Here is a 12,718-nt window from a genome sequence, read left to right as displayed (position 1 = left end):
AGCCTACTTAGCGCTGGTGGAGTGCAGCCCAGTTTGGCCACAGGGGGAGCTGCGCATCGCTCGAGTGAGGAATTCAGTCGATTCGCAGGCATTGTTGTCTTTCTAACGGCGGCCGGGATTAAGAGCAGTAGCTTTATCAGTGCAACATTACACCCCGAACTCCGGCTCGTTCATCACTTTCTCCGCAGGAGGACACGGCGTCATGCAAAATTAAACACGCAGCCTTGCAGTGCTGTTATCGCAGCCATCTTAGTTGGAAAAAAGTGGCTGCGTATCGAGGCTGCGCGCACACGATGTGGGTAAAAGCCATCTTTTAGTGCAACAGGAAGCTCAACTTGACAACCTAAGTTGAAGGTCCTATATGAGACCCAGCTTTAGATCTTTGAAATGGAGCAGCTTTGCACATGTAATTATCCCCAGATCCCCTCAAAACAGCACATTAAGCCCTCTGTGCACAGTATCCTGCAAGCCATATGAAAAAAATAAAGGCATGGACATGTATTATTGTCTAAGAAAACATGCTTAAAGTTTAAAAATTTTATATCTTCAAATGGCAGCAATCCTCAAAAACTGTAACGTTGCTGCATACGAATGGAAACACGTGCACGCACGCACACACACGTACACACACACACACACACACACACACACACGCACGCACGCACACACACACACACACACACACAGACACACACATGTCTTGGCTGTGAGCTTTAATCTGGGACCATGATAAGCATGCAGCAGATGGTGCCCACAGAGAGAGAGCGCGAGGCAGGCCAGGCACATTAAAAGCTCCCCTGCAGACATATCAACCCTTCTGGGCTCTGGGCTCGCTTGGCCTGGCCTGGCCTGGCCTGGCACAGCACCGCCCTGGCTAGCCTTTTTGGCCCCGGTGTGCCAATGGCCTCAGTCCTAGACTGGTCCGGCTGATCGCTTGCAAATTGCAGGCAAAGAGCTAAAGCCGCCCTTAACCAGACAGCCATAACCTGCTGTGACTGATGAGACTTCGTTGTGCCTTGTGCACCGGCCCATAGCGCCTGTCGTGCCACAATCACGCCAAGCTCAAGCCTTATCTTGCCCCAGCAAGCCCTCGCAAAAAAAAAAAAAAAAAAAAAAAAAAAACCTGCCCAAAATGGTTTTCCCCAACCTGCAAACGCCACCTCCTCCCTCCCCGTTTAATCCCCTGCGTGTTTTGTCTCAGGTGTGTTTACTGTCGTACCTCTGCAGCTGCTGCAGCCGCTGGTCTGCAGGCAGGAAGTTGTGTTTAAGGTTGAGGTGGGTGAGGTCCTGGCTGTAGAACAGGTTCGGGGGCAGCTGCTCCAGGCTGCAGCAGGACAAATCGACCGAATTGATCCTCTGGGACACCATCTAGATGGAAAGGGGTGTGGGGGGAGTGGAGGGAGTGGGGGGGGGGGGGGGTGCAGAAGGGAAACAAAGAGGGAAAAGAGAAACCTGGAGTTAGAAAAGGATTATCCCCGCCACACAAGACTCTGCTGGTGGTGTTCTGCCTCGCAGCGGAGGGGTCAAATGTCGTGCGGTGGCCAATCTTCTTAGGGATTAGAGAGTAAGGAGAGCTCCACTAGTTAACGACCTAACACTGCACGTTACATCATTGCGTAATCTAGTTAGCGGCGGGTGTGGGGGAGCGGCAAACACACGATCACGGGGTGGGCAGATTCACAGAAACGCAGGAGCTAAAAAAAGAAGGAGGAAGGAGAAGACGCAGTAAGCCTTAGCTCGGCCTTAAAGTAAAAAAAAAAGAAAAAAAGAAAAGAGAAAAAAAGTGCAGCGTGTGAAGTGCAGCCCTTCAGAGTGGAGCTAGCTGCAGGCTGAGCAGTCTTTGCCGGGGCACGTGCCGCCTCCATCCACGCTTCTATTCTGAGTGGCCCTCTGGGTGAGGGTGACATGCACGTCCCTGTTAATATTTAGAAAAGAGGTTTTCTGGCTATGGCCCACTTGGGTTGAAAATGAGAAAATAAGAGCGAGCCACGAGTGGCGCCGACGTTTGCGAGTAAAACCAGGCGCAGGAACCAGGAGATGGTGGGTGGGGTAGAGGATCGGGGAAGGCGGAGCGGCGGCTGGGGCAGAGACTGCACATTTTTTCAATCAGCCATGTTCTGATACAGACGCAGCTGACCCATAAGTAAACCACGTCTGCGAGCATATGGTGCAGCCACGTGATTTCCACGAGCACGGAGTAAGCCAATCGAAATGGAGTCTGAGACTCACAGACTGTCGCGGGATTGTCTGTAACTTGGCTGAAACTCTGTTTTTGGGGTAGAAAGACGAATGCTTTATGGTGCCACAGGCCCGGAAAACTCACAAACGCCTCCCGCCTCCCTCTCAAAGTATTTGCGGATGAGAAAAAGTCAGAATTCAGAAGTCAGAAGAATTGGCAAAAAAACAACAAGACTGGTTGCTGACTTTGAGAGACCATCAGTTTGGAACTGAGGTCAGGTGACGTGTTGTATTGTCACTTTAGTCAGCACACGGCGAACATGCAGATGCATGCAAAGATCGCTTCCTGAGAAAAAAAAACTGCATGCAAAACAGCTTCCCCTGCTCTTTAATGCTATAATCAGTGTTCTGGACTCGATGTAACAGATTCAAACGGGAAGAAAAATGCCATGATAGAAAAACAAGAAAAAAACAAAACAAAACAGAGGAACGGAGGAGTTTTGCTTTTTCCTCGTCAAGGCTGTGGTTACCTTGGCAGCGTGTCTGTGCCAGCGCAGGTGCTCCGTGAAGCTGTCGAAGCTGACGTAGTAGGTCTGACTCTGAGGCCCCGCTGAGCTGAAGGCCAGGCAGTGGCTGTGCTTCTTCACCTCCTCCACCTGCAGGGACACACACACACACACACACACACGCACACACACGCACACACACGCACACATATGCACACACACGCACACACACGCACACACACGCACACACACGCACACACACACACACACACACACACACACACACACACACAATCAATCAATCAATCAATCTCTCTTAACCTGTTGACTTCCTTATAAACAATAACTAATGTTAAAAAGGAAAAGTGTGGTTGTGACTATACACACACACACACATATATACGCATATATACATCCATATGAAATGACACATTTCAAACTGGCAAGCTTGACCCTTCTCTGAAAACATGTGCGTGACATGAGCGAGGACAAACGTGATGTGAAATTGCCGCTTTAGACACGCAGAGTCGCTCACACACTCAAGCACATGGTCTCAGTGAATGGATGACTAGTTAGGGTTTTTTTTTTTTCGACACGTTGCTGGCGTGCAAAAGCTGTAGCTTCGGGCCGCTGAATAAATGAATGGCTCACCGCAGGTCATGTGCTCTGCATGAAAGGTTTACAAAACTGGGCGTGGAAACTTTTTTTTCCTCCTTTCTTTCTTTCCCGACAGGAAGCGCGACAAATCCACACAAAGACAAGATCCATAAAGCCATAAATAGATTAAGGTCTGTTATTTAAGGAGTGGGGAAGGGCAGCTCGCTCAGAGCGCTATACAGTGACCGCCCACCTTTTGGGAACCTTCCAGGTCCTTAAGTCACATTTTCCTATTCAAATGTTACTGTGACATTAAAAAAGAAAAAAAAAAACAATCCTTACATAAGGAGCATTGTGCCAGTGTTTGACTTGGCACAAATAAAAATGCTGGTTCATGGAGAAAAGGGCAACGGCGTGAGACTGTGTGCATAATTATGTCAAGGAGTGACGGAAGTGTGCCTCCAACGATCGGACGTGGCTCATATTTTTCACCATTTACAACTCATTTAATCCAGAGCTCCAGAGTGTAATCTGCATGTTACACAGGCTGTTAACGGCCGCTGGTTTCACTCATGGAGCGTGATGAGCTAATTTTAGCTACCTGGCTAGGCAGCCTGCGAATCTTAACACGGCCCTGTATGTTTTGTCTTTTCATACTGGCCCTGACTGGCCTTCCTGAGAAAAATCACATTCTGCAGGACATCGCCCGACTTGTAGTGACTATCAACAACCTGTTTGCTCTTGTGTTAAGAAAGAAAAAAGGCAAGGCACATTTAAATTGCAGCCACGATTTCTGTGTGGCGAAATATGGCTACAAGCTCCAAGTGGCAGCCGCTGGCAGTTGAACTTCATTTCCATGGTAACGGCGGGCTCCACCAAATAGAGCTGCTGTTCTGAGACAAGCATTGTGGGCAATAGAGTTCTTTAGCCCCCCTGAGAGCACAAATAAACCAATGCAATAGTATCGTTTTATAGCCAGGTAGCTAGTAGTCAGGCCGTCTAGAAAGATGCTAACGATGTCATAACTAATGCTTTCCCTTTGGAGGAAAGGAATTGGATTTTTAACTTTCAGAACCTGCTTTGATTAACTCCAAGTGCAAGTTTCCCAGACACACGTTGTTCACATAAACCGCAACACAACGAACTGCTGGTCTGGAACTGACGGGGGACGTGTGAAATACAGGAAGCGGACTACAACATGGGGTATTGTGGGTAAAGGCAGCCTAAACAAAACCGCCAGCAGCGAGCTTTCGGGTTCACCGCTTGCCCTTTCTTCCTACGCAGTCATTCTTGATGCAGCGCCACCACAGGCGAGGAGGGGAACGTGTCATTTAGAAGGTCCGAGTTGAAATGGTGCAGTGTAAAAGCAAACTTGAATCATCTGAAAGTTGCAACGCTGATCTTAAAGAGTCTATTGGGCTGTTAGAGGTGAAAAGGACCTGAGACAAAACAAACAGGATGCATGAGTGTGTGTGTGTGACAAAAGGACAAATAGCTTCGGGGGGGTGACACCTTCACGGCACAGGGAGGGTAATTATTGAGGCGGAACCAGGTCGCTCTCTGATAATATGATATGCGAGTTCAGAATCTAAATCATCAACATCATAAACAACCAAGATAAGACAAACAAAAAAAAAAACTGCTCGATACCAGTCAGGCCTTGTTGTTGCTGTGCGACTTTGGCGTACCTTTCCTCCAATGAGCGGCAGGATGTGCATCTTCCCCGTCTGGCTGTCCTTGATGGAGGAGACGATGAGGCAGGTGCCGCACAGGATGACCTGACGTCTGGTCCAACGGTTGACTGGGAGCTGGAGCTTCCCTTTCCGAACGTTGTACGTCCCTGAGAGCTGCACTCGCTCCGAGCTCTCAACGCTCTGGGGCTTCCCTGCGCACATTAGGACAAAGAGGAGCTGTGAGAAGAAGAGCCAACCTTGACTGAAGTGTGTCAAACTTTTCCCTTTATAAAAAAAAATAAAATTAAAAAAAAAGGTATGACGCTATCATTTCATTTCGAGGAAAGGCACACAGAGCTGCATGGGAGTAAGTCGAGCCAAAATCAAATGAGAGTTAGATAGTCATCAGCACCAAAGCACTTTGGCTCAGTGGCGCCTTTTAGCCAAACGCCAACATAACCTTGCGGCTTCCACTCTAAAATTTGCCAATAAGCACTATTTACAAAGAGGTGAAGGAAGTGATGAAAATGATATAAGCTTTACTGATTATTTGAACTTCAACAAAAAAAAATACAAATGAAACAAAAGGAAAGACATTAAGGCAATGAAGTATTGAAAGAAGCCCGAGCGGAGAGGACGCAGACAGCTGATGAATGGAAGTATTGAATGACACAAAGCACTCCATCTTCCCCTGGGAATAAAGCCACTGTGGCACTGATGACAGTGGCACTGTTATCTTAGACCTGCCAGACAAGAACCACTTTGACCTCATCTCCAAGATAATCAACTCACCTGTGCTGAATGTGTGTGAGGCATCCCAGAATGGGGACAAGTTGAAGGAGTGCCTCTGATTATTTTTCTGCGCTCTTTAAAATAATTAAAATATATATACTGCGGACCAGCAGACACACACACTGCCTGACTAATGTTCATATGTAAGAAACAAAATGAAAACTGCAGGCTGGGATTGCACAAACATCTCTACAATCTCACTCTCAGTAGTGAACACTGTTTCTGAACAGCACCGTTTTAAGATATTTATGACTGAATTTGGTGAAAATATTACAGTGAACTGCTATGAAATGTGCTAATACGGCGCTCCCCTGCGCAACCGTGCCTGCCAGGTGTGTGTGAAACAATAACTGAGGATACGGACACGCCCTGAGTAAATAAGAAAAGTTCACCTGCCACGAGTTTGACCCCGATGGATCTGAGTTTCATGTCAAGCCCGCTAGGAGGTTGCCACTGTCAAAAGATGTAAAACTAATGACATGTTGCCACGTGATTCCCCGGCACACTGCTCGGCTGTCCAGGACATTGCACTCAAACGACCTCATGAAAGTCTTAAGGGCCCAAAATGTTGAACCTCTAATAAAAAAAGAACTGCTCAAAGGCAGCAGCGAAGGGTCGGGTAGAGGGACGCTGAGGTTGGAGCTGGTAGGAAGGAGGCCAAGAGGGGAATTATAGATGTAGTGGAAGAGGACAGGAAGTGAGCTGGTGTGAGAGAAGAAGACGGAGGCCGATGATTGGCAGCAGCCACCCGTGAAGGGAACAGCCCAGAGGAGAAGAGGAAGAGGAAGAACGCGATGAAGCAAAGCGGCCCGTTGCCGAGGAGGAATAAAAACAGGCTTTATTACATTCAGCTGAGCTGCTTTGTCCCACTTTGATAAGGACTTTGGTGAACTGGTTTCTAAAACTCAGCGCAGCTTATCACCAGCAAAGTCGGCGATGGAGTGGAAGGTGCGGCTCTATAGCGTTACAATGTGTGTCCTGTTAATTCAGCGTTGAGCGCCTGCGTCAGCCGCTCCTCTCCTCCCCTCCTCGCCCTGGTTCCTTCACTTCACCCCTCCAGCCTGCCAAACCTGACAGTCGGGTTGCTTATCGGAAATTCTGTCAGCCAGACTGTCTTGTCGTCCCGTCCAAACATCCACCTGCTCTACGTCTACCTCCACCTCTGCCTTGGAAAACAAAAAAACCCTCTTCGGGCTGCTTGTTCATTCTGTCTCGTCTGCTTCTCTCTCTCTCTCTCTCTCTCCCTCTCTCTCTCTCCTTCCGGTCGCTTGGCTTTTTCACGCCTCTTGTTCTTATCCACATTTTTTTTTTTTATACAGTTTTTCCGCCGATGGCAACTTTAACCTCATTGTTTCGCCATTCTGCCGAGAGACTCTTGCCTGGGTGACAGATGGCCTCACATCCCATGGCCTGGTGTGAGCTATTGGCGTTCGTGGTGCTGAACTGTGTCTTTCACACGTGATTTTTTTTAAATTTTAAAAAAAAAACAACCCCACAAACCCGCTAGAGCTGCAACGGCAGGGGGGCAAAGGTAAGTCGGAGAGGAGGAAGAACGAGTCAGTGGGGTAAGCAAGTGTGAACATGCACATGCTGTCGTAGCTATAAATAATTGAGGTCCCTCACATGTTAACTGCGAGGCTAATGCAGCCGGGCTGCACGGAGCTCGCCGGACCAGTTTATTACCCTTCTCCACCGAGAAAAGTGCTTATTTCAGCTGATGTGGCTGAACCCCAGGTCACACACAGCAGATACATATTTTATTTTAACGATTGCCACAAAGGTTCAACTTGCTACACCCAAGGATGCAGATATACATTTTATATCATATATATATATATATATATATATATATATATATATATATATATATATATATATATATATATATGTATATATATATATATGTAAAACACACACAACTAGAAATCGCAGTCTATATGAGAGACACAGCTCCTGAGGTCCAACTTTTACTCCAATGTGTGAAAGCTCGTCTTAAGCTGACTGTACAGTCAATAGCCTGGTTTGCACAGGGTTATTTGTTTTGGCTAAACGCTGTGTGCAGTATCACGGCGGTATTGCTGATGATGAGTGGGACTTTGACAGAGAGAATAATTGGCTGTGGAAGCTCAAACAGCAGAAAGGAGAAGTCCGACAGCGATGCTAGTTTTGGTCGTCAGAAAAGTCACCAAAAAGTCCAGTTGCGTGTAACACAACAGGGGCAAAGGAAACAAACGCCGGAGCTTAATCTGCTTCATAAAAGTGGGTGGCTGCCTTTGTAAAGATTCACCCGGCTCTGTGAACTGAGAGACTATTTATAAACCTTCCTCGAGGCAATGCCATCACAAACACCGCCTTACATTAGCGAAAAGTGGATCACAACGAGCCCAACACGGCAAAGTCATCTAAAATACAATGTGCAGAACAATTGTTTACCAGCATAAAAGCACATTTTCCTGACAGCGGGTTTCCTCTGCTCTCTGGCCAGCTGCCTACCTGTCTGCCTGCCTGGGCTCCACAGCAGCCAAAGCAGGGGGAGGGGCAGACCATTCAGGTGTTTTTATGGGTAATAGATATTTCATTGCTAATCCGGACATTAAAAACTTTTGTAATTCCAGATTAGACTCCAGATGCATTGTCTTATTTTTAAATGTTGTCAGAATATATTAGGCACTTCACTTTCATTTTTCCATCACTGGCAATCCTGCAGGTTTGAGGGTCACAGGTTAACATCAACCACCCTGCGTTGAGGGTGGGACTGCAATGCAACGGCGCTAACTGCTGCACCAAAAGAAGCAACTGTTTGAAGACTCACATGTAAACTTCTGAATAAACTGGAAATTAGCAAAGTTCCTGCTGCGGTTTCTAATGAATCCATAAATCACATTAAGAGCAATTTTTTTGTTTGGTCCCTCCTTCCCCCCTGAATCCCTGCACTCATTTTAGAGCACTCGGAAAAGCAAGTGGAGTGTGCAGGGCACAAACGAATTGCAGGCTTTTATCTCTCTTTTAAGGGCAATCATTACCATCCACTCAAAACAAAATGCCATTAAATTAATTGATTAGCGCCATTATGAATATGCTTCTTTTAGTGAGCGGCGAGGGCGCCAGTTGGTTGGAGCAGATGAAAGAGAAATTGTCAGGTCTGACTTTTATCATCCATTTAACAAGGAAGTTGTTCTTATCTGTTGCATTATGGAGCCAAGTCATTGAAAAACGTTGCTGGACAAATGAAAGAGAGTGGCTGAGATAAGCGAGGAAAAGTTGGGAATAGAGTTTCCTTCAAGAAGCAGAGGCGATAAGGCCGATAAGACAACAAGGTGAACTGAAGATATAAAAGAGAAAAAAAAAAGAAGAAAAAAAACTTGCAAATAATTGTTTTGGCCACTTGACCACTAAACTAGCATGTGGTAGGAGTCCATACAGTCGCTGGTGACTTCCTGCAGTGCTGGCTGGCAGAGGTAAGCAGCCGGCACACTCTGCAGGACGAGACGGGTGGAGGGTGGGGAGTTGGGGGGGAAGTACTATGTGTTGCATTAGACAAATTATTCACAAGCTTTTAGCCTCAATATGTCACATGGGTATATTCCGACTATTTTTAGGCTCTTGTCGGAATGTGCTCACTCCCACACGAGCATGTGCACAAACACACTCTAACCCCTAGCCTTCCTACTCCTCCTCCACCACCTGCAACTCTTCCCTTATCGGACACCTACACATTCACGGGCACGCTGACACAGTGACAGTGATCAACCGTCTCCCTGCGAGCGCTAATCTAACGGTTGGAAAACGGCAGAGCGCGCTGCAGAGAGGCAGAACAATGCAGACAGTGCGTGTGGGCAGCCCGGATGATGGGAGAGGTCGAAAAGCCTCTTCCATTGTGGATTTTTTTTTTTTTTTTACTACCAATCTCACATGGACGTGGGATGATTCGGGCTATAGTCTGGCCATGGGAACGTGCGGCGGAGGAAGCGGGGAGTCGGGTGGGACTCCCACGTGAGCATCCTGTTTACACGGGTGGTCCAAGGTAGAGCGAGGAGCACTCGTAAACCCCAATATCAGAGGAGACACTGCTCGGCTGGAGGTGCGAGGCAGACCACCTACACCAGAGGTATTCTGAGCGGCCATGATGATGTTAGTCACGGTGGTCATCCCATAATCTTATCCAGGGCCCGAGATAAGATGTGAATTTAAAAATAACAGACGGGCCCTGCGAAGTGGAAGTGCTGGTGTGCACAAGCCACATCCTATTCCTAGACCTACTGTATGTGGGAGCCGCAGTACTCCTGTGTGTGTGTGTGTGTGTGTGTGTGTGTGTGTGTGTGTGTGTGTGTGTGTGTGTGTGTGTGTGTGTTCGTGCGTGTGTTGGCAACTGGAGAAGAGGCTTCCTTCCCTTTTCCCCCCGAGCTCAGGAAGAGAGCGTTTCTCCCTCCGATACAAAAGTCTGCACTCCCACTGTTCACACACGCACGCACGCACGCACGCACGCATACACACACACACCTAGTGTCTTTGATGACTGATCTGCCTTAAAAGCAGCAATTGCTGACTGAAATGCACACAGAAAAGAGGTCTGGCTATATAATGGCTCAAACAATCTTCTGCTGTTTACAGTGAATATAAACATTTATGAGCATAAATGCTCAGGTTTTGCCCTTATTTCCCAATGAATTATTGAGATTTATTATCATTAGCGTTATTTTTTTAATTAGCCATGCACAGGGACATGGACAGGGGAAGGGAGCAAAATGCATGTAAATGTATTTAGGTCAGTGGGCAGATCAAATGCACAAAGGCCCAGTTTTCAAATTAAATTTAAATAAAAGGACTTTGGAAGCCTGAGGGCAAGGATTTGCCCCCAAACCCATAATTTCAACTTCATGAGCTTCAAGCATTGTGTTCGGAATGACTCATTAAATACATGCTCATTCCTGTGCCTTTAAAACAACATATTAAACGTTGTAGCATAAAAGTTACACTGTTTCATTTGGGCCAAGGGTGAAAGGTGTAAGAATGCAGTGTAGCTAACACTGGGAGGCTGACAAGTGAAACTGGCGACAAGGCCTCCACATTTCACTGAACTGAGGGTAAAGTGCTGGTAGCAGTAGCAGCACGCAAACCCAAGTACAGCAGTAACACAGAATGTTGTTGAAGACAAAGGTTTCAATTATGCCATCTCTAAAGGTTTTAAATCGGCAGTTCAAAGACACTGCCTTATTAAGTACCTAAATAACACAAGCAGGTTTCAACATCTCCAAGACATCTTGCATCTACATTAAAAGGAAAACGAGAGGGGAAAAAACTGTGGCTGCCGCTGCTTGTCTCCTGGATGTCTCACTTTCCAGTGATCGCAGCTCGGGCGACGTCTCTCAATCTGCAAATCAGCATTTCTTCTGGCCTTTTCCAGTAATAACAAGGACACATCCCTGGTTAATCACCTCCTCCTTTCTAAATGTGAGACGACATCACCAGAGCACCTCCACTACAGCAGTGGGCACGCCGCACCGTAGGGCATCTGTGACCCACATCCGTCACAGTGGAGCGCAAGGCTCCGTCGACACACTTTCTTCCCCTACGGTGGGCAGCGATGGTGGGCAGCAATGGACGACAGCCACCCCTCTCAAGACCCACAAACGCTTCTTGTATCTGTGGCATCTGATTCCTGCATCCTTTGAAATGCGCCTCGAGATTCAGTTAGAGGAGTGCATTAATCTAAGAGTGACGGAATAAAGGGGATTTAGAGAAGCAAGACTAGTGGAGGGAAGTGCTGGGAGATGGTGTATAAATATAGATGGAGAACTGCGAGACGGCAACCGCTCCGTGACTCGACGAGCTGCCGCCGTCCGTCTGTCGGGAGGCACACGCGGTCACCGGCAGTGTCAGAACACATCCACTCCAAGAGGTGCGCACTTCCAGGCGATGGCGAGACACGTGCATGAGCTCGGCCAGATCCGCCAGGGCCTCCGTCCAGGAGAAAAACGTCCCACCTCTTTGTCTCTCCCCCCCCACCCTCCCACCCTCCCTCTATCCCCACCATCATCTGTGGACAACTTGAGGTGATTACTCAGATCCGAAGCGACAAGCCGTGTTAAGCCAACTTGCCCGCTCGGGCAGCAGTCACCGAGACTTGCCGAAACGTGGCAGAGGCCACCGCGGGTGACGGGCTGCTCGCTGTGCTCACTCCAGCCGGTTGGCGCCCCACATCATTCTGCAACGCACAACTCATCTCTGTGTGAGGCCTTCGCGGGGAGGTTTCCACGTGTGGCGACCGTGGGTGTGCAGGTGGCGAAGAAAGAAGATTTTCTTTCTTCTTCTTTTTTTTTTTTTAAACAGAAGACCTTTCGATAACCCCACTTACAGTTAATAAGCAGCCGTTAATAAGCAGCTACTTAACGAGTGCGTCTTTTAAAAGTTTCCAGATGTTCCCATGCTAATGAGTCCTTGGAGGTGGAAGGGGCTGCTGTTCCCACTGGGAGCGAGGAGGTGTTGACTTGTGAAATGTTTCGATCTGTCCTTTGTGGAGAAGTGATGAGATGGGGTGCGCGGGCACATGGGAAACGTGTGCGTCGGTCACGCATTAGCGTGGCGCAGCGCGGTGCAACAAGAGCACATTTCCACGGGTCTGCAGCTCATTTGACTCGAATCCTGATCAGCGCGTGTCCATGTGATCTTCGTTGATGATGTTCTTTGCTGAATTTGGAAGCTCAGACGTGGCACGAGTGTTCATGATATCTTCCCTGTCAACCAATTCACGAGTCGCAAAAACATCGACGCTTGGCAGTCAAAACAGAGCACGGATGAGCCTGAGAGCACTTGGACAGCTTCACGTGGATTCATGTGGCTTGTCGTCCAGCAAATGTAAATTTCTTGACTGCAGAGAATAAAAACGTTGCACAGATAATTTGGTGTTTGCCCCCCCCCCAAAAGGAATGTCATATAATAAGTATGGTCAATCCAGGGTAGGTAAAGTTTTTT

The 12,718-nt window shown here is 47.7% G+C and overlaps 1 protein-coding gene across 1 annotated transcript in view; it reads right to left on the bottom strand.

The window, feature by feature from the left end:
- phlpp1 (PH domain and leucine rich repeat protein phosphatase 1) overlaps positions 1-12,718 on the bottom strand; it is a 45,854-nt gene that overhangs the window by 14,416 nt on the left and 18,720 nt on the right. Inside the window, exons 2-4 of the mRNA XM_076021485.1 lie at positions 4,970-5,166; positions 2,709-2,834; positions 1,220-1,368 (exon numbers count right to left, since the gene is read on the bottom strand). Coding sequence (XP_075877600.1) covers positions 1,220-1,368; positions 2,709-2,834; positions 4,970-5,166 — 472 coding nt within the window. The remainder of the gene's footprint in view (positions 1-1,219; positions 1,369-2,708; positions 2,835-4,969; positions 5,167-12,718) is intronic.

Source organism: Nelusetta ayraudi, unplaced genomic scaffold (genome assembly GCF_046127955.1).
Source record: "Nelusetta ayraudi isolate G7.1 ecotype Tasmania unplaced genomic scaffold, CSIRO-AGI_Nayr_v1 ptg000011l, whole genome shotgun sequence".
Classification (NCBI taxonomy): Eukaryota; Metazoa; Chordata; class Actinopteri; order Tetraodontiformes; family Monacanthidae; genus Nelusetta; species Nelusetta ayraudi.
The sequence above is the reverse complement of the archived record's forward strand: the minus strand, read 5'-3'. Positions and strand labels throughout refer to the sequence as shown.